The sequence below is a fragment of the Triticum urartu genome, chromosome 4A (genome assembly GCF_056163025.1).
Source record: "Triticum urartu cultivar PI428250 chromosome 4A, HENAU_Tu73, whole genome shotgun sequence".
Classification (NCBI taxonomy): Eukaryota; Viridiplantae; Streptophyta; class Magnoliopsida; order Poales; family Poaceae; genus Triticum; species Triticum urartu.
Window position 1 is genome coordinate 167,095,143 of NC_141876.1, and position 26,102 is coordinate 167,121,244.

The 26,102-nt window shown below is 48.4% G+C and overlaps 1 protein-coding gene across 1 annotated transcript; it reads left to right on the forward strand.

The window, feature by feature from the left end:
- The first annotated feature begins 16,055 nt into the window (after positions 1 to 16,055).
- LOC147975259 (uncharacterized) lies at positions 16,056 to 16,457 on the forward strand. The gene has a single exon (XM_087520334.1). It carries the CDS (start codon positions 16,056 to 16,058, stop codon positions 16,455 to 16,457), a length of 402 nt encoding a protein of 133 aa, XP_087376460.1.
- Positions 16,458 to 26,102: the final 9,645 nt, after the last annotated feature.

The window sequence follows — 26,102 nt, forward strand, 5'->3', positions numbered from 1 at the left end:
TGGGTGGATTGCTTGTGGGCACCTGGAGAATCCAGTGTTGTCCAAGGATATCCTGGAGTACCCGTGTGATCATCCTACGGTCCGCCACCCAAGCTCAAAGGGATCATAAGATTATTCATGCTAGAAACTTCCGTGTGCAGCCACAAGTCATTATGGGCTCTGGCATAGTTGAGTATGTTGCGTGACCTCTTTCAGTGGTGGGCTAGCAGATGTAGGGGAAAGTAGGTGTAACTGTCCACCCAGGGTAAAGAGTTAATGCTTCTGAAAGACTGTGTCTCGGTCATCCGTTTCTCAAACACCATGTAGTGCGAGAAATCCAATGGAGGAGATCGAGTCTTGTGCGGGAAAAGTGCGCAAACCTCTACAAAGTGTATAAACTAATCATGTTTAGTTGTGTCCTCGGTTATGGACATCTTGAGTAACTGGTACTTCAATTATTGATTTGATCTCATCACTCTAAATTAATTTGTTGGGATGTTAATGACTACATTAATTGGGATTGAGTTGGAGGAACCTTCTCAGTGTTTCAACTACCATGATAGTTAAATAAAATATATTCCTTTGTTGTAGGGAAAAAATGGCTTTTCGCAAAACAATATAACCATAGAGCCTCCACCTGCCATATATGCATGTAGTGATAGCATTTATCTGTTCATTGCTCTCTTGTGTTATATTGCCAACATATTCCATGTGTTGACCCGTTTCGGGCTGCAATGTATCATGTTGCAGACTTTTCAGACGATGAGTAAGGTGCCATAGGTCGTTTGTCATGCACTCAGCTATGCTGTTGGAGTTGATGGATTCGCTTTATCTTCCAAGCCTTCTGCTGTTATCTTATTAGATGGCCTTAAGCCATATTTACTGTAATAAGTTCTCTTTTGAGACATTCGATGTAATAAGTGTTTGATTGCTACTCTGTTATAAATCCTTTGAGTATTGTGTGTGTCAGCATTACCGATCCAGGGATGACACTGAAGCACAGAGACTTGACCGTCTAAGGTCGGGTTGCTACAGGATGGTATCAGAGCACACGCTGAATGTAGGACACGACCACTAAGATGAGCCATAGGTCATTCTTCTCTACTCATTTCTGACTCCTCTCCATTTTCTACTCTTTAGGATGGCGGACTCAAGGAATAAGTTTACACAGCCGGATGAAAACACACCCTTTGGACGACACTTGAAGGAATTCACTAGGTATCTGAACATCGGAATACCAAGTTTCACTGGGACCTACACCGCCACTTTACTAGAAGAGGAGCGTTGGATGATTCGAGTTCAAGTTCCAGGAAGGACATTCACGCCAGTCACTGAACCCATAGAGTTTTCTTTTGATGCATCGACCTGGAGTCTAGGCAAGAGCATGGCAGCCCATATTACTATGGGACGCATCAGCGAAGTTTACCACAAGGAGCTTAAGGATACTCCAGATATGTGGGCGCCGAGATGAGCAATGGGAGATGATCAGCACCACGAAGGACAGGTCCATTGCAGCATTCATCCAGGAGTTAAATCATCACATACATCGCCAGGAGAACCAAATGTGCGCAAGCATGATAGATTTGAAGAAGGCAATGACCAGGATCACAGAGCTAGAAGAGGAGCTCAAGTCTACATGCGAAGGATATGAGGAGGAAATGACGGTACTTGTGGAGAAGAATGACGACTTGACAAGGAAGCTAGGAGTTTTCATGGGAGACCCCGCACCAGGAGGAGAAGACGACGAACCTAAGGAGTTCTGAAGACTACATCATCATCGACGACACTGAATGCGACCCCGATGGTAGTGATGATGACTATGAAGACGAAGCTGGAGCAGATATCATGGAGTCTTCCACCGATCAAAATTTCTAGTAGACCACCATATGATCAGTAGTATTCCCCCATGTAAACATTAGTAGTCCGAGCACTGTAACGATAGTTAGATCGATTGTATGCCCTTGCTTGATTGATTGAGTGATATGATATGATTGTGTTTGTCTCATGTGCATATGGGTAGTGCTTTCTCATTAGACCTCATTCTATTCTAATCTCTCCCCTCTAAACCCATTTCTCATTAGACCTCATTATATTCTAATCTCTCCCCTCTAAACCCATCAGATGCCTCCGAGACGTGACCCAGGATTTGCTTTCCCACTGGAGCTCACTCAGTTGATCCAGCAGCAGAACACACTGATGCAATTGCTAGTTCAGAATCAGGGCAACAACAACAACAACAACAACAACAACAACAACAACAACAACAACAACAACAACAACAACAACAACAACAACAATAACAACAATAACAACAACAACCCACCGCCACCACCTCCAGTTGACAACTTAGCCCATTTTCTGAGGTTACAACCACTAGTGTTTTCCAGTAGCACCGAGCCCATAGTTGCGGATGACTGGCTACGTAGGATTGGAAGGGAGTTAACCACTGCCGGTTGCACATATGCTGTGAAGGTGCGTTTTGCCACACACCAATTGGATGGACCCGCAGCCGCATGGTGGGAGAATCACACAGCCACTTTCCCCATAGCCAATGTTACTTGGGAGCAATTTCAGCAAGCATTCCGCACATCCCATGTCTCAACTGGACCTATGAGCATGAAGAAGCATGAGTTTCGCAACTTACGCCAGGGCAACCGTACTGTGGGGCAGTACTTGGAGGAGTTTAGTAAGTTATCTCTCTATGCCCCTGATGATGTGGCCACAGATGCCACGAAGCAGGAGAAGTTTATGGAAGGGCTGAATGATGAGATGAGCATGCAGTTGATGGTGGCAACATTCAACCACTACCAGGAGTTGGTAGACAAGGCTCTTATGATTGAAGGGAAGCAACAGCAGATTGAGAGCCGCAAGAGGAAGTATGGGCAAGGAAAGTACAATTCAGGAGCTCAGTAAAAACCCCGCTTCACCCCGAACCCGGGAGGATTTACCCATAACCATGGAGTCCATAACCATAATGGAGGAATTCCGCATAACCACCACGGCCCTAGGAATGGAAATGGGAGTGGAGCAGGCAGCAATCAGAACCGCTCTAACCCAGCAACGCCCGCCAAGAAGGACCTAAGTCACACTACTTGTTTCAAGTGCGGGAAGACTGGACACTACGCCACCGAGTGTTTTGAAGCGAAGAATGGGAATGGCAACGAAAGCTCTGTGCAGAAGCCCAACCCTTTCAACGAGGGACAAGTGAACCACGTGAATGTGGAGGAGGTTGAGGAGCAGCCTGATGCAGTTATCGGTAAGTTTTTGGTTAAGTCATTTACCACAATAGTTCTTTTTGATACTGGTGCATCGCATTCATACATTTCAAGGGGATTCGTGGATAAATATAAGTTGCCCACCAAGGTACTTAGGACACCCATGTTAGTAAGCTCACCAGGAGCGGAGTATATGGCTAGTCAGGGATGTTTTCAGATGCCATTGACCATAGGTAGGCATGTTTTCCCCTCAGACTTGATAATTTTGGAATCCCAAGGATTGGGTGTGATACTCGGTATGTATTGGCTATAGATGTATGGGGGAAACATCGATTGCGCTAGTAAGTCAATTCTTCTCACCACACCGGAAGGGAAAAGGATTAAATATGTATCCAGGTATACTCCTAAGAGTACTCACGTAAATTCCCTCTGAGGAGTTGTTCAGGAGGAAGTGACTGTAGTGAAGGATTACCCAGATGTATTTCCAGAGGAACTACCAGGCATGCCCCCCGGATCAATACATTGAGTTTTTGATAGAGTTATTGCCAGGCACCGGACTGATATCGAAGAGACCATACCGGATGCCCGCAAATGATCTGGAGGAGATTAAGAAACAAATTAAGGAGTTATTGGAGAAAGGTTACATTCGACGAAGTTCTTCACCATGGGGAGCCCCAGTGCTCCTGGTTGAGAAGAAGGATAAGTCCATGAGAATGGTGGTTGATTATCGGGCATTGAATGAAGTAACAATTAAGAACAAGTACCCCCTGTCGATGATCAATGATCTATTTGACCAGCTGCAAGGAGCAAAAGTCTTTTCCAAGATCGATCTTCGATCAGGATACCACCAGCTGAAGATTCGAGAACAAGATATACCTAAGACAACTTTCACCACCAGGTATGGGTTGTATGAGTATACGGTTATATCATTCGGATTGACTAACGCCTGTGCCTATTTCATGAGCATGATGAACAAGGTGTTCATGGAGTTCTTGGATAAATTTTTCGTGGTGTTCATTGATGACATTTAGGTGTATTCGAAGAATGAGGAAGAGCATAAGGGGCATTTGCGTTTAGTTATCGAGAAGCTCAAGGAACATCAGTTATATGCCAAGTTCAGCAAATGTGAGTTTTGGTTGAAGGAAGTAGGATTCCTTTGACATGTTATATCATGAGAGGGTATAGCCGTAGACCCTACCAAGGTTCAGTCAGTCACTGAGTGGTTGGCACCCACCTCCGTTGGAGAGATCCGTAGTTTTCTTGGACTCGCGGGATATTACCGGAGATTCATTGAAATTTTTTCTAAGATTGCGAAGCCCATGACGGCGTTGTTGAAGAAGGACACCAAGTTCCATTGGACTGAAGAATTTGAAGCAAGTTTCCAGGAGTTGAAGAAACGTTTGACTACGGCCCCAGTGCTGATTCTGCCAGATATACGTAAGGATTTCCAAGTGTATTGCGACGCGTCTCACTTATGACTTGGAAGTGTACTTATGCAAGATGGAAGAGTTGTTTCGTATGCCTCATGACAACTTTGGCCGCATGAGTGGAATTATGCCACGCATGATTTGGAGTTAGCAGCTGTAGTGCATGCACTCAAAACCTGGAGACATTTTCTTATTGGGAACCATTGTGATGTGTACACGGATCACAAGAGTTTGAAGTACATTTTTACTCAGAAGGAGCTGAATCTCAGGCAGAGGAGATGGTTGGAGCTCATAAAGGATTATGATATGAAGTTGCTATCATCCCGGCAAGGCCAACATCATAGCAGACGCTTTGAGCCGGAAGAGTTATGTCAATACCTTCGTAGGCAAAGGATTGCCAATGGAGTTAGCAGAAGATCTCAGGGAGCTTCATTTGGAGATAGTTCCTAGAGGTTTTGTTACAACAATGGAAGTTCAGTCGACATTATTGGGAAAGATTTGAGAAGCTCAGAAGGATGACAAAGAAATTGCCGAGATAAAGGAGAAGATGAGCGAAGGTAAAGCCAAAGGTTTTCGTGAGGATGAGCATGACACCATGTGGTTTGAGGACCGTATATTTGTGCCCAATAATGCCGAGATCAGGAAGTTGATACTACAGGAAGCTCATGACTCACCATACTCGGTGCACCCCGGAAACACCAAGATGTATTTGGATTCGAAGGAGCGTTTCTGGTGGACTCGAATGAAGAAGGACATTGCCGAGTATGTAGCCATATGTGATGTATGTCAGAGAGTGAAGGCAGAACATCAGAAGCTAGCAGGATTACTACAGCCTATGCCGATACCCGAATCGAAGTGGGACAAGCTTGGCATGGATTTTATCACCGGATTACCCAGGACCCGATCGGGATATGATTCTATCTGGGTAGTAGTGGATCGCTTGACTAAAGTAGCTCAGTTTATCTCGTGAAGACCACCTACACAACTGAGAAGTTGGCCAAGATATATATGACCAGGATCGTATGTGTGCATGGAGTTCCGAGGACCATCGTATCAGATAGAGGAACGCAGTTTACTTCAAAGTTTTGGCACCGGCTGCACCAGACTTTGGGAACCAGGCTAGAGTTCAGTACAACCTTTCATCCGCAGATAGATCGACAGACCGAGAGAGTCAATTAGATTTTGGAGGACATGTTGAGAGCTTGTGCGCTAGATTATGGATCCAGTTGGGATGACAATCTACCCTACACGGAGTTCTCATACAAAAACAACTACCAAGCCAGTTTGAAGATGGCACCATTCGAAGCCCTGTATGGAAGAAGATGCCAAACACCGTTGTTGTGGGATGAAGTTGGGGACCGTCAGTTGTTTGGACCAGATTTGATTAAGGACTCTGAAGAGAAAGGTTAAGCTAATTCGAGATAGACTGAAGGTAGCTCAGTCCCGACAGAAGAGCTATGCAGACTCAAAACGCAAGGAGGTAGTCTATGAAATCGGAGATAGAGCATATCTCCGTGTGTCACCACTACGAGGTGTAAACATTTTGGAGTTAAGGGAAAGTTAGCCCCAAGATTTGTAGGACCGTACCGTGTTTTGGAACGTATGGGAGAGGTTGCCTACAAATTGGAGTTACCCGAAGGACTGTCAGGAGTTCATGATGTGTTTCATGTTTCCCAGTTGAAGAAGTGCCATGTAGAGATGGCCGATATTCGTCTGAGAGATACAGTGCCCCTGGAAGCAATTCAGTTGGATAGTGATCTGACCTATGAGGAGAAACCAGTCAAGATTCTCGAGTTTGCCAGCCGAGTTACCTGCAGCAAGGTTATTAAGTTTTTGCAAAGTCCAGTGGAGCCACCATACTGAGGATGAAGCCACTTTGGAACAAGAGGATGATCTACGCAAAGACCACCCAGACCTATTTTCTAGCCAACCCGAATCTCGAGGACGAGATTCATCTTAACGGGGTAGGTTTGTAACATCCCGAATTTTCAATTTGGAATGTTATACATAGGTCATTCATGCATATCATATTTTATCGCATTTCACTTTGCGATCCTCGAAATTCTAAGCAACTCAAGGACCCACGGAGAGAGTTGGGGATTTCACATTTTTCATATTTGAATTTTATCTAATATCAAAACAAGGATCATTTTGGTTAATTATTTTCCTCTCCGAAAATATTTCTAATTAAAATATATGAGAGGAGATAATATGACTTCTCCAAAAAAATTGAAATATCAGAGGAAAAATATTAAAATCAAATAAGTAATTTTATTTGGATTTTTTGTTGCTATTTTATTTGAATTAGGAGATCCATATGATGTAACTATTTTTGCGGTGTGTTTGTTGGCATCAGATGAACTTTGAGTTTATGATCAGATCTACCTCTTTTTATCCATGAAAGTTATTTGAGTTTCTTTGATATCTTATATGCATGATTGCTTCTAGCCTCATATTTCTTCTTCGATATTTGGGTTTTGTTTGGCCAACTTGATCTATTTATCTTGCAATGGGAAGAGGTGCTTTGTAGTGGGTTCGATCTTACAGTGCTTGATCCCAGTGATAGAAGGGGAACCGACACATATGTATCGTTGCTACTAAGGATAAAACAATGGGGTGTATTTATACATAAATACATCTTGTTTACATCATGTCATCGTTCTTATTGCATTGCTCCGTTTCTCCATGAACTTAATACACTAGATGCATGTTGGATAGCGGTCGATGTGTGGAGTAATAGTAGTAGATGCACGGAGGAGTCGGTCTACTAATCTTGGACGTGATGCCTATATAATGATCATTGCCTGGATATCGTCATGATTATTTTAAGTTCTATCAATTCCCCAATAGTAATTTGTCTACCCACTGTTTGCTATTTTTCTCGAGAGAAGCCACTAGTGAAACCTACAGCCCCCAGGTCTCTTTCTCATACAATTTGTTGTTGTGATCTATTTTCCTTTGCTTTTATTTTCACATCTATTAAACCCAAAAATAAAAAAATACATTGCTGCAATTTATTTTATTTGGCGTTCGATCTATCAATCTACTACAATTTATTCGCGTCCGTTTGCCAATTTGTGGCGTCGTTACCCGAAAGGGATTGACAATCCCTTTAATACGCCGGGTTGCGAGTATTTGTTATTTGTGTGCAGGTGTTTTTTACATAGTGTTGTTTGGTTCTCCTACTGGTTCAATAACCTTGGTCACATCACTAAGGGAAATACCTACCATCTCTGTGCTGCATCATCCCTTCCTCTTTTGGAAAATAACGACGTAGCTTCAAGCCGCATCAGAAGGAATTTCTAGCGTCGTTGTCGGGGAGGATCATCTACATCTACCAGGTTCCTAATCACAAATCTCATCTCCTCGCAATTTACATTATTTGTTGTTTGCCTCTGGTTTTCCTCTCTCCCACTTCACAAAAAATTTCCTTTTCATTCGCCCTCTTTTTCGTTTGCCTTTTTCTTGTCAAATCTTTTGTTTCCTTGTGTTGCCATGTGCCTTCTATATGCTTGCATCTTCGCTTGCTAAAACACTATTGATATGGATCCTCATCCACTAGCTAATCTTTTTAAAAGATCCAACTATGATGAACCAATTGCTAGTGAGTTGAGTGCACTAGATTATCTTTATGAAGTTTTGCTTGAAATTTGTGAATCTGAAAATTGTGATGAACTGCTAAAAGAAGAAATTTATGAAGTGATTCATGATAGCTCCTTGAATGAAAAGCATGATTTCAATGGTGTTACTATAAATTCTATTAATGACAATTGTGTTAATAATGTGCAAAACCCCAAGCTTCGGGATGCTAATTTTGCTCTGTCCACTACTTGTTGCAATGATCATGATTGGGGTGATAATGATTCTTATGATCTTGAACATTTATTTATGCCTCATGATGAATTTTCTATTGATAATAATGTTTGCAATAATATTGAAAGTGGGTTTGGAAGAGTGTCAACTCTAGGTAATAATGATTCCACTACTTTGGAGAATGATCAATCTCATGAAATTTTTGATAAAAGCGGGCTTGGAGAGGTCATGACTTTATTTGATGATAATCCCACTATGTTAGAAGAGTGTCAACTTTGCATGCATGTGGATCATGTAGAAAATATGTTATGTGATAGCTATATTATTGAATTTTAATATGATCCCACATGTAATTATTATGAGAGAGGTAAATACGGTTGTAGAAATTTTCATGTTACTAAATTACCTCTCGTCATGTTGAGATTGCTATTGTTTCTTTCTTCTTCCTTGCATATGGTAGATATTTCTTGTCTTGATAATTTGGTTGCTTACAAAATGCCTATGCATAGGAAGTATGTTATACTTAAATGTTTTTGGCATATGTTTTATGATGCTCTCTTTGTGTTTCAATTATTTTCTTTCATGTGGGCATCGTTGAAATCTTATGCCTAGGTAGGGGCATAAAACGATAGCGCTTGTTGGGAGGAAACCGAATGAATAAAAATTATTTTTGTTTTTTGCTTCATGTTCTTGAGTGTTAGCACAATTATGCCACTGTAATAATTGTGTTTTCGTGTTTTAATTACTGTTTGTGCCAAGTAAAGCCTTTAGGATTTGCTTGGGTGATAGTTGTTTGGTCTTGCTGAAAAACAAAAAATTTTGCACTCATAAAAATAATTGTCATTTTTAACCAGAGCGCGATAAAATACCAATTATTTTTGCATAAGATTAATATAAAAATTTCCCAAGTCTTCCCAATTTTTCATAGTTTTTGGAGTTACAGAAGTTTTCAAAATATCCAGATTGCTACAGACTTTTCTGTTTTTGACAGATTATGTTTTCTTTGTGTTGTGTGCTTGTTTTGATAATTCTATGGTTTTTTTGATGAGTTTTTGCCATAGAGAAGTTGGAATACAGTAGATTTAATGCAAGAATAAAATATGATGGCTTTACTACAGTACTTATAGTAGTGATTTGTTTCCTTATACTAACGGATCTCATGAAGGTTTTGTTGAGTTTTGTGTGATTGAAGTTTTCAAGTTTTGGGTTATCTTACGATGGATGAAGGAATAAGGTGTAAGAAGAGCCTAAGCTTGGGGATGCCCTGGCATCCCAAGCTATTATCCAAAGAGAGCAAGCAACTAATCTTGGGGATGCCCCGAGTGGCATCCCCACTTTCTTCGAATGGCAATCGGTATTTTACTCGAAGCTATATTTTTATTCGTCACATACTATGTGTTTTGCTTGGAGCATCTTGTATGATATGAGTCTTTCCTTGTTTTATTTTGTGTTTTAAGTCTTGATTCCTTGCTGGACACACCTATTTGAGAGAGCCAAAATTATGCCATGACTTTTTAGAATTGCTCTTAATGCTTCACTTAAATTTGTATGAGCTATGGATTTGCTCTAGTGCTTCACTTATATCTTTTTGAGCATGGTGTGCTTTAGTATTTTTGAAGAAATGCTCTCCTGCTTCACTTAGATTTATTTGAGAGTTAGTAAAACTTTCAAGAAATTCTCTCTTGCTTCACTTAAATTAATTTGATAAAAATAAATTTTATGCTCATGATCTTCACTTATATTTGTTTGAGTTTGTCAAAAGTAACACATGAAAATTAGTTCCAAAGCAATAGATATCCAAGAAGGGTATAATAAAAACTTTCATGAAGATCATTGGACAAAATAAACTTGATTCTTAGTAATAGTTGTGAGATATGATGATGTGATATGTGAGTCATCTTGATGAGTAATTATGCTTTAGTAAGAATATTGGTGTTAAGGTTTGTGATTCCCTGTGCAAGCACGAAAGTCAATAGTTATGCAATGAAATTATATCCTACTTGTGGTGCATTATTCGGTGTTAATTATTCTTAATGCTCGCTTATGAGATTATTCATTTCTTGGTTGGTCGCTTCTCAATCTTTTGCTAGCCTTCATTTTGCACTAAGTATGATCAGTACTTGTGCGTCCAAAATCCTTTAAACTAGTTTTGCCACATGAGTCCACTATACCTACCTATATGCGGTATTCTTTTGCCGTTCTAAGAAAATTTGTATGTGCCATCTCTAATATTCAAAATAAATTTCTCTTTTCTGTGCTCGTGCCGCTCGTGAGGCGGTGAGGGGTGGTTAATATTTTCCATGCTAGATGTGCTATTCTCAGGATGAGTGTTTATTCACTTGTCATTGCACGACAGTAAGGCAAAGGTATTAAGGATGCCCAGTCCCGAAATGAAAAATGAATTTACTTTATGTTGTCAAATAATAAATTCCTTGGAAAGTGTTGGTATGGAAGGCACCCGTGGATACGGTTAGCCATGGAAAGTGAAAGTATGGTGGAAAAAGGAATAAACTTTAATTTCTGTTTGGGAACCGCCTATGATATATCTAGCATGGAAAGTGTTGGGAACTCTAAGTCATTTTCATTGGTGGGAAAAGTATGCCTCTCAAAATGTTTTTATCTCTCAATTTTTGCTTTGAGCTTTGGTACCTCTACAAATCCCTACTTCCCTCCGCGAAGGGCCTTTCTTTTACTTTATGCAATTTTTATTTTTTGAATTTGAGTTTCCATCTTCTCTTATAAAGCACCAACTAGGGGGCACTATGATCGCATTGGGTATAGCTAATATGCGAGTGTGTTTCATGAATGGATCAATGATTGAGCATGATGGGCTAGGGTTAACTTATTTTAGCGTTGATATTTTGAAAGACTTGGTTGCTTGTTGATAAGCTTGAGTATTTAAGTTATCATGTCAAAACTAGACTTTTGCTTTGAACAATATAAAAGTCCAAATGTCCATGCTATAAAGAAAAGAATATGAGATGAGATGTTAGGCAGCATTCCACATCAAAAATTCTGTTTTTATCATTTACCTACTCGAGGACGAGCAGGAATTAAGCTTGGGGATGCTGATACGTCTCCAATGTATCTATAATTTTTTTATTGTTCCATGCTGTTATATTATCATTCTTGGATGTTTTATAATCATTTTATAGTCATTTTATATCATTTTTTGGTACTAACCTATTGATATAGTGCCAAGTGCCAGTTGCTGTTTTTTGCATGTTTTTTACATCGCGGAAAATCAATACCAAATGGAGTCCAAACGCAACGGAACTTTTTGTGGAATTTTTATGGACCAGAAGACATCCAATGGGCTGGAGAAGCACCTGGGGTGCCCCGAGGGGTGCACAACCCACCAGGGCACGCCTGGGCCCCCAAGCACGCCCAGGTGGGTTGTGCCCACCTCGGTGGCCTCCCGCACCGCCTCTTTGCTCTATAAATACCCCGATATTCCATAAACTCTAGGGGAGTCGACGAAAATCAATTCCAGCCACCGCAGAGTCCAGAACCACCAGCTCCAATCTAGACACCATATTGGAGGGGTTCACCACTTCCATTGGTGCCTCTCCGATGATGCGTGAGTAGTTCTTTGTAGACCTCCGGGTCTGTAGTTAGTAGCTAGATGGCTTCCTCTCTCTCGTTTGATTCTCAATACAATGGTCTCTTGGAGATCCATATAATGTAACTCTTTTTGCGGTGTGTTTGTTGGGATCAGATGAACTTTGAGTTTATGATCAGATCTATCTCTTTTTTATCCATGAAAGTTATTTGAGTTTCTTTGATCTCTTATATGCATGATTGCTTATAGCCTCGTATTTCTTCTCCGATTTTTGGGTTTTGTTTGGCCAACTTGATCTATTTATCTTACAATGGGAAGAGGTGCTTTATAGTGGGTTCGATCTTACGGTGCTTGATCCCAGTGACAGAAGGGGAACCGGCACGTATGTATTGTTGCTACTAAGGATAAAACGATGGGGTCTATTTCTACATAAATAGATCTTGTCTACATCATGTCATCGTTCTTATTGCATTATTCTGTTTCTCCAAGAACTTAATACACTAGTTGCATGGTGGATAGTGTCGGTGTACAAAAGTAGGGGCTCTCCTTTTGACCCCTTTACTTGTGCGCAGGCGGTCAGAGCCACGCGTCGCGGCCACACTTAGCAGGGCAGAGGAGGGAAGCCGGAGAGAAGCCAAAGCACCAAAGCAAACAAGACAACGCCAAGCCCAAGAGCACAAAGAGCAGAGGGACGAAACAGGTTCCCCCGGAAAGACTCTTGCCGGGGCAGCCTTAGCGGCCCCGACAAGACCCTTGCCGGGGCAGCACGCCCAACACCAGCGGAGCGCACCACCCTTGAGCCCACGGTTTCCAACACCATCAACCATGTTGGGCCAGGGATCGGGAGGCACCTCCAGGGTGGCATGCAGATCTTTGTGAAGACAGAGAAACACTCAGGATCAGATGAGGACCAGAAGACGGCGACCCTCGGCGGGATCCTAGCCGAGGAAATCCACAAGGCCCTCGGCAAGTCCCTTGCCGGGGATGACAGCAAGGCCCCTGGCAATACCCTTGACGGGGATGATGGCAACGCCACGGCAAGACCCTTGCTAGGCCCCCGGCAAGGCCTTTGCCAAGGGCCTCAGCAGGGCCACTGCCAGACCCATACCAGCCAAGACTACCATCGCCGTTCGCATGCAGCTGCAAGCCCAACCAGCTGGGCAGGCACCTGCGTGGCCACATGCAGCTTCCAGGCCAAATCAGCAGGCACCTGCGTGGCGGCGTGCGGACCTTCATGAAGGCCCTATCACCGTGCCACCTCAGCTGCCTGCCTGTCTACATGGCATTGCATGCATCGCTAGCCTGGGCGTGTGTCAAAGTGAGGAGGAGCGGCGACGGACGGGACGGGCCTCGTTCCCGTCCCCGATAAAGCTAAGGGACACCTAAGCGATGCATTAAATGCGTCTTGTCCTATAATACGGGCGATAAGCTCGCAGTACTGTAGGCCTTTCCACCTCCTGTGTGCCACTGTGGCAGCCCCTTTCGACTATAAAAGGAGGCCTATGGCGTACTGGGGGGATTCGGCTCTTTTGAACTACATAGCCACCGTAGCTAGTTCGAAATCCCAAGAACACTGACTACATCCACCAAAGCAGGACTAGGGTTTTACGCATCCTCGCGGCCCGAACCTGGGTAAACGATTCTCGTGTTGACCGCTAATCTTGCTCTTCTCACGACCCCGCGCCCTGGCAACCGTAGTAGGGATTCTTGTGATCCCATAGGTGTCGTTTCGCACCGACATCTTTGGCACGTCAGGTAGGGGGCGGAGTTGTGAGAATCTGGTCTAGCAGTTAGCCTAGCAGTTCTTCGTGCCATGGCTCCCAAGAAGAAGAAGGCCACGGCGGTCGAATCATCGCGAGCCGGACGGCCCGTACCGGTGCGGGCGAGCAGCGGGCTGGTCGCGGACAGAACCCGAGGTGCGACCCGCGAGCACCAACATCGCTCTGGCAGTCAGAACCTGGAGAGCGTCGTCGTTCGTGCACAAGGCAACGGGCCACACGCCGCGAAATCCAGAGACGGAGATGGGCCCCCCACAGGCGGCGCGGGACCCTCCAGGGACGTCGTCGTACCTCCCGCGGGCAGCGCGGCGACCTCCAAGACGCCCACTCCGGCGCCCACAACGCGCTCTTCCCAGGTTGTGCGCGACGAGCAGTGTCACCATGCCGGTGACCCTAGACGCCGTCGTGGGAAGATTCCTGTGCGTCATCTGCACGACAAAGAAGGCCAGCACGCCCGCCGAAGTGCTGGCGAGGACGGCGCACAGCCGCTGGGCCGTGACAAAGCTCCTTCTAACATGGTTAGAAGTTGAAGCACGCCACGGTCCACGCCAACAGAAGCCTTACCGCACGCGCAACTGCTCCTCGACTCCCCTCCCCCCCGCCATGGAGAAGCTCGACGAGTGGAGACCCACTATCCGGAGCCTCGTCGGCGTCGCCAACAAGGACAATCCATGGCCGGCAGGCCCCTCGGGCCAGCGCTCCATCGAGCCGCTGCATGCTGGCGGTGGAGGGGCCAGAGGTGCCGCGGCCATGGTGCACTCTGCTCCTCCATGCCAGCCACCGCAGATGTCGGTCCGTCGTGATGACGCTTGTGATGACATTTCCATAGCATAATCCGACCCACGGACCCGCCGCGATTTACGCCAGGTTCTTTAGGAACGAGCCCATGAAGACGCTCGAACCACCATCGAGCGCCGATGTGATACACGCCACCAGTCAGACAGGCGGGCGGGGCCCGTTATGGACCACCCAGCACCGGGAGGCTCCGGCGGCCTACCTTACGAGGTGGGTTACCCAGCCTTTACCCGTGAGTTGCGGCAGTTCTAGTGGCTGCCCCACCACACGTTCAAGCCCGACGTCGGCGAGAAGTACGACGGCAAGACCCACCCGTCAGAGTTCCTCAGCATCTACACCATCGCGATGCAAGCCGCAGGAGCTCGTGACGACAAGGTGCTCGCTAATTACTTCCTGTTGGCCCTGAAACCCAATGCCATGTCTTGGTTGATGCACTTGCCGGTGGATTCCATTTCTTCTTGGTCAGATTTGTGCCACGAAGTTGGTTGGTGCCTTCACTGGAGGCCACCAAGCTCATGGCCAGGCGGGTGATTTGCATATCATTCCCCAGAAGGAAGGTGAAAACCTACGCAAGTACATACAGAGATTCAGCCGAGTGCAATACAACATCCCGGATGTTCATCGTGTCGCCGTGATCAGCGCATTCCATCAGAATGTGCATAACCGCAAGATGTGTGAACAGCTGGCGATGAACAAGGTCAAAGGCATGGCCGAACTTTACGTTCTAGCCGATAGATGCGCCCGGGCTGAAGAGGGAAGGAAGTACCCCGGCGAAGACGCCGGTGCGGAAACCTACTCTACCGACGAAGACACCGCCGCCCTGACGAAGAAGGGCCGGCGTCGCAACAGGAAACACAAGGACAAGACCGTGCTTGCCGTTGAGGGATCCGGCGACACCAGCGCCGCCAAGAAGGCCAAAGTAGACGACCCTGGCAAGGAGATTGCCGGGTGTGCCACTTGCCGGGCCTTGACGTCTGCCGACAAGCCAGGAGGCTCCGACAAGCAGTACTGCAAGATCCACCGCACCAAGGGCCACGACCTCTAGAACTGCCGACAAGTTGAGTTGCTTGCTGAAAAGCAAAAAGCCGAATATGAGAGGCGGGACAAGGAGAAGGGTCGAGATGGTGCCGAAGGATCCGGCAAGAACTGTGGCGGCCAAGGGGGTCGCCGCGGCAAGGATAACCAGCAAGGGAGGCCCGCCCGAGGCCGCGACAAGAAGCAGGAAGATGATGATCGTGACAAGGACGACGAGTCCGGTGAGCATGAGTTCCAGAAGGCTATGGAGGGCATGTGCGTCGATGGTGGCGCCTCGCTGCACACTTCTCACCGCCAGCTCAAGTAGTGGACGTGTGAGATTACAGCCGCAGAGCCATCGTTTGACGCTCAGAAGCCACTGAAGTGGTCCAGCATGCCCCTCATCTTTGACGTCGAGGACCACCCTGACCGCACGACTGCGATTGGGTGTTTGCCGTTGTTGGTCTCACCAATGATACGCAACATCAAGGTGAATAAGATGCTGGTTGACGGCGGGGCCGTCCTGAACTTGATCTCGCCTGTCCTGATGAAAAGGCTGCAAATTCCTGATGGAGACCTTGAGGAAACGGGTGTGTTTCAAGGGGTCATCCCGTGGAGGAGCCAGCCGAAGGGTAAAATCACATTGCCCGTGACGTTTGGAGGTGAGTTCAACTACGGGAAGGAGAGGATCGTCTTCGATGTGGCCGAGATCCCCTTGCCCTACAACGGGATCCTCCGTCGCCCGACACTAGCCAAGTTCATGGCGGCGTCGCACTATGCCTACAATACGCTGAAGATGCCTGGGCCAATGACCATCATCGATGTCCCTTCCAACAAGAAGGATGCGCTGATCAGCGCTGACCAACTCTATTGAGAAGCAGTTGCAGCAGCTACCACCAAGGCGCCTGCTCCTCCCGTTGAGGCCCGGGAGGGAAGAAGAAGACCGGCAAGACCTATCGCACCCACTCCGGCAAGCGCACCTCTTTGGAGTGCTATGCTACTGTCGAGGACGTGCCCGAGAGCTCTACTGGCAAGAGCAAGAAATCCAGAGCTGAACCACCAGAGACCAAGAGGGTATCCGTCAAGGAGGATGGCACGGGAGGGGCTTTCACCATCAGCTCCACCCTCGACGACAAATAGGAAAATGTTCTTGCCACTTTCGTGCGGGCGAATGTCGATGTGTTTGCGTGGCAAGCATCCGACATCCCCGGCATTCCCTGGGAAGTGATTGAGCACCACCTTGCTGTCTGTCCCCATGGGCAACCCATCAAGCAGAAGGTCAGGAAGCAAGCTTTGGAACGACAAGAGTTCATCACAGAGGAGATGAGGAAATTGGAAGCGGCAGGTTTGGTTAGAGGAGTGCTCTACCCGACGTGGTTGGCCAATCCGATGGTGGTGCGCAAGGCAAATGAAGTGGAGGTTGTGCATTGACTACACAGATGTCAATAAGGCTTTTCCTAAGGATCCCTTCCTGTTGCCGTGCATCGACCAGATTGTTGATTCCACGGCCACGTGTGATTTGTTATCATTCCTCGACGCCTACTCAGGCTACCACCAAATCTTCATGGCAAGAGAAGATGAAGAGAACACAGCATTTATCACCCCACGTGGTATGTATTGCTTTTTACGGATGCCTTTTGGGTTGAAGAGTGCTGGTTCAACATTTGCAAGAGCAGTCCAAATTGGTTTTGAACCCCAACTACATAGAAATATGGAAGCCTATATGGATGACATAGTAGTCAAAACCAAGGATAGGGAGACTCTTGTGCAAGACTTAGAAGAGACGTTTGCCAACCTACGCAAGATCAACCTCAAGCTGAACCCTGAGAAGTGTGTCTTCGGTGTTCCATCCGGCCAACTTCTCGGGTTCTTTCTGTCGCAGCGTGGGATCGAGGCAAACCCAGACAAGATCAAGGCTATCGAGCGGATTGAGGCACTCAAGCAGATCAGGATGTGCGTCGACTCGCTGGCTGCGTTGCCGCCATGAGCTGATTCATCTCCAAGTCTGTCGAGCGTGCCCTTCCCTTTTTCAAGATTTTGAAGAAGGCGGGCCCAATGGAATGGACCTCAGAAGCCGAGGCGGTGTTGCAAGACCTAAAGAGATACCTTTCCTCTACACCGATACTAGTTGCGCCTAGACCACAAGAGCCGTTGCTGCTATATCTGGCGGCGACAAATCAAGTGGTCAATGTCGCGCTGGTGGCAAAGAGGGAGGTTGACGAAGAGGCAGTGGCTGCGGCAGGACCGGCAGACGGCAAGTCAGAGACTCCCCCGGCAGGGCCTGGTGCCGGCAAGGCAAGGCTCCCGGCAGAGCCTGATACCATCGGGGTAGAGCCCGCGCCGTCAAGTGGGGTGGTGCAGAAGAAGAAGATGATGCAGCACCCGGTTTACTTCGTCATCTCCCTCTTGCAAGGGGCTAGATCAAGATATTCTGGTGTGCAGAAATTGCTCTTCGTCCTCCTTATGGCCTCGAGGAAGTTGCATCATTACTTCCAAGCCCACGAGATCACTGTCGTCACCCGCCTCCCGTTGCAACGGATACTGCACAACCCAGATGCAACCGGAAGGATTGTGGAGTGGGCCTTGGAGTTATCTAGCATTGGGTTGAGGTTTGAAAGTACTTTGACAATCCAGAGTAGAGTACTGGCGGAGTTCATTGCAGAATGGACCTCGATGGTTGATGAAGAGATCCAGGAGACCACTCTCCCCGGCAAGGAAACAGCTTGTGACTGGATTATGTACTTTGACGGAGCTTTCTCGCTGCAAGGCGCCGGTGCTGGTGTGCTGCTCATCGCACCCACCGGAGAGCACCACAAGTATGTAATCCAGATGCACTTTCCCAGGGAGATGTCCACCAACAACACTGCTGAGTACAAGGGGCTGCTCGCCGGTCTCAAGATCGCGGCAGACCTCGGGGTGAAGAAGCTCATCATCAGGGGTAATTCACAGCTTGTTGTCAGATAGGTCAACGAAGATTACCAGAGTCCATTGATGGAGGCCTACGTAGATGAGGTGATGAAGCTGGAGGAGCGCTTCAACGGTATTCAAGCGGAGCACGTTCCCCGAGCGGAGAACGACATCGCTGACTACCTATCAAAGCGCGCTGCACTCAAGTTACCTGTGGAACCAGGTACCTTTTTGCTTCGGCTAACTCAACCATCCTTCGAACCATCAACGGAGTGGAACAAGCGGAGGAAATCGGTCCCCAGCAAGTACCTTCCTGCCGAGCCCCCAGGGGCCACCGGCAAGAGTGTTGCCACGGATTCCGAGCCTGCCAAGGGGCAGCTAGCTCCGGCAGGGCACCAAGCCCTGGCCGTAGAGACGGTCGCCCCCATGGCGGAAGAAATGCCTTTAGTCCTTGCCGTCGAGCCCCAGGCTCCGGCATGGGCACAACATACCGTCTATTTCCTCTAGATAGGGGAACTTCCTGAGGAGCGGGAAGAAGCGGAAAAAGTAGCTTGTCGGTCTGCCTTGTACCAGTTCATCGATGACGTCCTGTACAGAAAAAGACCGAACGGTGTGAAATTGAAGTGCATCCCCCGGGAGGAAGGACTGGAGCTATTGGCAGAGATACATGGAGGCATATGTGGCTCCCACATAGGGTCGAGGGCCCTTGCCGGCAAGGCTTCTTCTGGCCCACCGCCCTCCAGGATGCAACGACACTAGTAACCAGGTGTGAAGCGTGCTAGTTACATTCAAAGAAGCTTCATCAACCATCTCAAGCCCTTCAAAAAATCCCTCTCTCTGGGCCATTCTCGGTCTGGGGGCTCGACATATTGGGCCCTTTCCCCCGTGCTATCGAGGGCTTTGAGTACTTGTACGTCGCGATCGACACGTTCACAAAGTGGCCGGAGGTGGAAGCGGTGAGGAAGGTGACAGCATAGTCAGCCGTCAAGTTCTTTAAGGGACTAGTCTACCATTTTGGTGTGCCAAACAGAGTCATCACCGACAACAGCACGCAGTTCACAAGCCACGCCTTCGTGCAGTATACCAAGACCACGGCAGCAAGGTCTGTTTTGCTTCTATGGCACACCCACGGAGCAATGGCCAGGCGGAGAGGGAAAATGCTGAAGTACTGCGAGGCCTGAGAACAAAGACTTTTGACAAGGTGCACAGAAGCGGAAGGCGCTGGATTGATGAGTCGCCGGCGGTTCTTTAGTCGATTAGGACGACGCCAAATCGAGCCACCGGCCAGACACCTTTTGCCCTAGTATACGGGGCAGAAGCAGTTCTCCCCACGGATCTCATATACGGGTAACCTCGAGTGCTCGCTTATGACGAGCTTGAGCAAGAGCAGTTGTGGCAAGACGACGCGACGCTCCTTGAGGAAGATCGTCTTCGGGCAGCGTGAGAGCAGCATGCTACCAGCAAGCCTTGCGCCGCTACCATAGCCGCAAGGTTCATGCCTAAAGCTTTAAGGAAGGCGACCTTGTTCTTCGGCGCATTCAGTCAGCCAAGAATTCCAACAAGTTTACTCCGAAGTGGGAAGGCCCTTATCAGGTAATACGAGTCACTAGGCCCGGCACAGTCCGCCCGGAGACCGAAGATGCCATCCAAGTGAGCAACTCCTGGAACATCGAGCATCTTCGCAAGTTTTACCCATAAGGCGCGGCTTGCTGGGCTCCCCGGCAACCCACTCTTTGTACAAGCTTTGCCGACAAGGCATGTAACCCTCTGTACAGAGCCAGGCGCAGACCCTGAGCATAAATAAATGAAGCGCTGGCGCCCTAAGTTATAGCATGCATTCTAGGTCAAGTCTTTCCCTCGGTTAGGGTTGATAGTGCTTAGCGGCGACTAACCCCTGGCCTAGAGGTCGAGTGTGCGTCTTTCTGTTCTCTTTGGTTCGCAGGGCACTTCTACTGAGCCGCTTGGGAAAAGGAGAACAAGACGGTGCCCCGGCCTCGGCAGGGCAAGGCTGCGGGGAGCTGAAGATACGAGGGACCAACCACGGCAAGCCCAGGGTTGCCGGGGGCTGCGGATTCAGATAAGTCTTTCATCCCCTTGTTGTGCGTTTCCGTATAGAACTAGGATATGTGAAACCTCGTTTGTGTTCTTGAAACCACCGTGCTCCCCCTTTTCTGTACCCGAGAGCTACCTCCTGGGTCGGAATTTGGTATTAGTCATGGTGGCAAGGAGATGACCGAGGGGCCTAACCCTACTTCGCCCCTGCCTCCACCAAGAGCGCGAGAATGGTCGACTAGAGTAGGGAAACGGTAAGGCCTATTTCCGGGCGACAATGATTACCTTAAAAATAACAAGGATTCATCCTTGGCATGGGCCTTGCTCACGCGCAAAGAACCCGGCAAGCACCCTTTTCATTAAAAACATCACATACAGGTACAGTTCATACGGAATTAAAAACATGCGCAAGGGGGTAACAAGTCTTAAAATAAACAAGTGCCCGTGGGCTTAAAAAAAAGATAAGATGCCTGTAATCCCTTCCTTGTCCCTCTCCTCAGAAGGTGGAACAAGAGGGCCGGAGGGCGAAAAGAGCACCTAGGTGAGGTGCGAGAAGTAGAAAGGACCAAGAGAACGTCCTGGTGCTGGGAGGGAAGCTGGAAGACGAGACAGCGGGCCGGCAATACGTGACGAAGGCATCGGTGCCCGCGTACTCCAACTTGACGGCCGCCACCCGCCTTCTTCGCCCTCTCCGGCCCTCCTACGCCAGCCGCCCAAGGAGGCGATGGGGAGCACTCCGATGGAGAGCTTGGCGAGGATGGCCCTCGGCAAGGCACGCAGCCGAGGGAGGGGCAGCGCGATTAGTCGAATTCGGAGTCGGCATCCCGCCGCCCGACTCCCTCGTCATCGCTGTCGCTATCCTCCTCCTCACTCCCGCTTGAGGAGGAATCTTCATCGTCGGAGGAGCTCTCCACGCAGCACTTCAAGCGAGTTCCGAGATCTCCGAAGACCTTGACTGAGAGCAGGCTGTCCTCCGTTAACTTGAAGTAGAGGACAAGCCTCGCCGTCACGCTGTGGTTGCGTGTGAACATCTTCCATCTGCGGCGGAGGTACATGGCGTGAGGGGCAGGGAAGTTGACATCGACCCACGTGCCGCCATTCCCGCAGCCCTTCATGTGCAACCAAAGGGTCTGGGGAGGATCGAGCTCCATCTCCCAAGCGATGGCAGTAGGGAGACGGAGGCGGTGACGCAGTGGCCGGTGCAGCCTGATGAATAACTCGCGGGGCTGGTCCCCAACTTGGTGCTCCGCCGGGGGAGGCATCGCTGGCGAAGGCGAGCCGATGCACCGCCCCGTCCTCCTCTCCCCCGGGCGCCACGACGGCCTCAACCTCGCCCCCTCCCCCTTCCTCTCGTGGCCGGTTCCGCCGGCACGAGCTCTTGGGAAGGAGGAACGCGCTGGGAGCATCGACCCTCGCCACCACCGTCGAAGGGCCAATGCTTCCTCTCGCCATGGCAGATGGAAGGAAGAAGCGGAGGTGGAAGGAGACGGATGATGGGAGAGTGTGGAACGCCGCCCCCTCCCCTCCTTATAAAGAGGTGGAGTCGGAGCTCGGCCGCCCCACTCGACCAGTCCGGTCATCGAGGGTGCAGGGAATCAGGACCAGCCCGCTACCCCAATCAGTGACGGCCCGGTTTCCCACCTCCACCTCCAGCCACATGCATGAGGGACACGTGGCGAGCGAGCAACATTGAAGGGGCAGGCGAGGCGGCCGCTCCCCGCCCCATGATCATGGGGCGTGGGTGCCTTGAAGGCCACGACCCGAGTCCACCTGAGTAAATGGGTCGTGCCTCTGCGCCTCCCTCCTTTTATGGGGAAGGCGCGAGCCGCCTCTTTACCACGATGCGACACATGCGTGCGGAAACCGTCCCACGCATGACCCCCACGTCACGCACGACCCTCCATGTTGCGCGTTCAACGCGGGTCGTGGGGAAACACATCGGACAAGAAGTTACTGCGGTAAAATACGCCCCACCTGCCCGTGCACCGTTTTGGGCCTAGCCCAATAACGCATCGCGCTTATGTATGGCCCAGGCCCGGGGGCTCCTGTCGGTGTACAAAAGTAGGGGCTCTCCTTTTGACCCCTTTACATGTACGCGGGCGGTTAGAGCCACGCGCCGCGGCCACACTTAGCAGGGCAGAGGAGGGAAGCCAGAGAGAAGCCGAAGCACCAAGGCAAACAAGACAACACCAAGGCCGAGAGCACAAAGAGCAGAGGGATGAAACAGGTTACCCCGGCAAGACTCTTGCCGGGGCAGCCTCAGCGGCCCCGACAAGACCCTTGCCGGGGCAGCTCGCCTAACGCCAGTGGAGCACACCACCCTTGAGCCCATGGTTTCCAACACCATCAACCACGTTGGGCCAGGGCTCGGGAGGCACCTCCAGGGTGGCATCCAGATCTTTGTGAAGACAGAGAAACACTCAGGATAAGATGAGGACCAGAAGACGGCGACCCTCGGCAGGATCCTAGCCAAGGAAGTCCACAAGGCCCCCGGCAAGACCCTTGCCGGGGATGACAGCAAGGCCCCTGGCAAGACCCTTGCCGGGGATGACGGCAACACCACGGCAAGACCCTTGTCGGGCCCCCGGCAAAGCCTTTGCCGAGGGCATCAGCAGGGCCACTGCCAGACCCATACCAGCCAAGACTACCACCGCCGTTTGCATGCAACTGCCAGCCCAACCAGCTGGGCATGCACCTGTGTGGCAACATGCAGCTTCTAGGCCAAATCAGCAGGCACCTGCGTGGCAGCGTGCGGACCTTCATGAAAGCCCTACCACCACGCCACCTTAGCTGCTTGCCTGTCTACATGGCACTGCATGGATCGCTCGCCTGGGCGCGTGTCGAAGCGAGGAGGAGCAGCGGCGGACAGGACGGGCCTCGTTCCCGTCCCCGATAAAGCTAAGGGACACCTAAGCGATGCATTAAGTGTGTCTTGTCCTGTAATACGGGCGATAAGCTCACAGTACTGTAGGCCTTTCCACCTCCTGTGTGCCACTGTGGAAGCCCCTTTCGACTATAAAAGGAGGCCTATGGCGTACTGGGGGGGATTCGGCTCTTTTGAACTACACAGCCACCGTAGCTAGTTAGAAAACCCAAGAACACTAAATACATCCACCAAAGCAGGACTAGGGTTTTACGCATCCTCGTGGCCCAAACCTGGGTAAAGGATCCTCGTGCTGACCGCTAATCCTGCTCTTCTCACGACCCCGCTCCCCGGCAACCGTAGTAGGGATTCTTGTGATCCCATAGGTGTCGTCGCCCACTGACAGATAGCGGTCGATGTGTGGAGTAATAGTAGTAGATGCAGGTAGGAGTCGGTCTACTAATCTTGGACGTGATGCCTATATAATGATCATTGCCTGCATATCATCATGGTTATTTGAAGTTCTATCAATTGCCCAACAGTAATTTGTCTACCCACCATTTGCTATTTTTCCTGAGAGAAGCCACTAGAGAAACCTACGGCCCCCGGGTCTCTTTCTCATATTATTTGTCGTTGCGATCTATTTTCCTTTGCTTTTATTTTCAGATCTATTAAACCCAAAAATACAAAAATACCTTGCTACAATTTATTTTATTTGGCGTTCGATCTATCAATCTACTACAATTTATTCACGTCTGTTTTCCAATTTGTGGCACCGTTACCCGAAAGGGATTGACAACCCCTTTAATACGTCGGGTTACAACTATTTGTTATTTGTGTGCAGGTGTTGTTTATGTAGTATTTCTTGGTTATCCTACTTGTTCGATAACCTTGGTCTCGTCACTGAGGGAAATACCTACCATCGTTGTGTTGCATCATCCCTTCCTCTTTGGGGAAATACCGACGTAGCTTCAAGACGCATCAGAGTTCTGGCAGCACGATAGTGTGGTGACGGTGATAGTGATGCTATCTGATGTCTACTATGCAACCTTTCTTCTTGTAGACTCGTGTTGGGCCTCCAAGCGCAGAGTTTTGTAGGACAATAACAATTTTCCCTCAAGTGGGTGACCTAATGTTTATCAATCTGTGGGAGGCGTAGGATGAAGATGGTCTCTCTCAAAGAACCCTGCAACCAAATAACAAAGGGTCTCTTATGTCCCCAACACACCCAATACAATGGTAAATTGTATAGGTGCACTGGTTTGGCGAAGAGATGGTGATACAAGTGTAATATGGATGGTAGATATAGGTTTTTGTAATCTGAAAATATAAAAACAGCAAGGTAACTAGTAACAAAAGTGAGCGAAAACGGTATTGCAATGCTTGAAAACAAGGCCTAGGGTTCATACTTTCACTAGTGCAAGTTCTCTCAACAATGATAACATAATCGCATCGTATAACAATCCCTCAACGTGCAACAAAGAATCACTCAAAAGTTTCTATCGAAGAACATAGGACGAAAACGTGCATCGACCCCTATGCATAGATTACCCCAATGTCACCTCGGGAATCCGCGAGTTGAGTGCCAAAATATACATCAAGTGAATCAATAGAAAATGCCATTGTCACCACAAATATCCCATCGCAAGACATATATCAAGTGTTCTGAAATCCAATACTCAATCCAACATAACGAAACCTCAAAGAGAAAGACTCAATTCCTCACAAGAAGGTAGAGGGGGGCAAACACCATATGATCCAACTATAGTAACAAAGCTCACGGTACATCAAGATCGTGTTGAATCAAGAACACGAGAGAGAGAGAGAGAGAGAGATCAAACACATAGCTACTAGTACATACCCTCAGCCCCGAGGGTGAACTACTCCCTCCTCATCATGGTGGCCGCCGGGATGATAAAGATGGCCTCCGGTGATGGTTTCCCCTCCGGCAGGGTGCCAGAACAGGCTCCCAATTGGTTTTTCGTGGCTACAGAGGCTTGCGGTGGCGGAACTTCTGATCTAGTTTTCTTTTCAGAGGTTTCTATATTTATATGAATTTTTGCATCAGAAACAAGTCAGGGGGTTCTCGAGGGGCCCACAAGCCAGGGGCGCGCCCTAGGGGGGCTTCTAGGCTTGTGGTCACCTCGGGACTCTTCTGGCCCAACTCTAATGCCCCATGGGTCTCTTCTGGTCCATAAAAAATCACTATAAATTTTCAGCTCGTTTGGACTCCATTTGATATTCCTTTTCTATAAAACTCAAAAACAAGGAAAAAAACATAAACTGGCACTCGACTCTAAGTTAATAGGTTAGTCCCAAAAATAATATAAAATAGCATATTAACGCATATAAAACATCCAAAACAGATAATATAATAGCATGGAACAATCAAAATTTATAGATACGTTGGAGATATATCACTATCTTCGCAGGACTTCGCCTAAGTACTACGAAAATATGACCGAGGGTGTAAACGGTGGAGGGAGGCGCCGCACATGGATAAGTAATTGTCGTGGTTATGTGTGGCGCCGCCTCCCGCATATATATAGGTGGGGGAGAGGGGAGAAGCTACGAGGCACCCCCAAGTAGGCTGAATCCTACTTGGGGTCCTCCCCAAGCCGCGCCCCCTTCCTTATTTGAGTGCGAGAGGAAGGCAGGGGGAGGTGGTGCCCCCCTTTCCTTTCTCTCATGAGGAGG

Coding starts and splice junctions, on each gene's coding strand:
- LOC147975259 (XM_087520334.1), top strand. CDS start 16,056: ATGATACGCAACATCAAGGTGAATAAGATGCTGGTTGACGGCGGGGCC.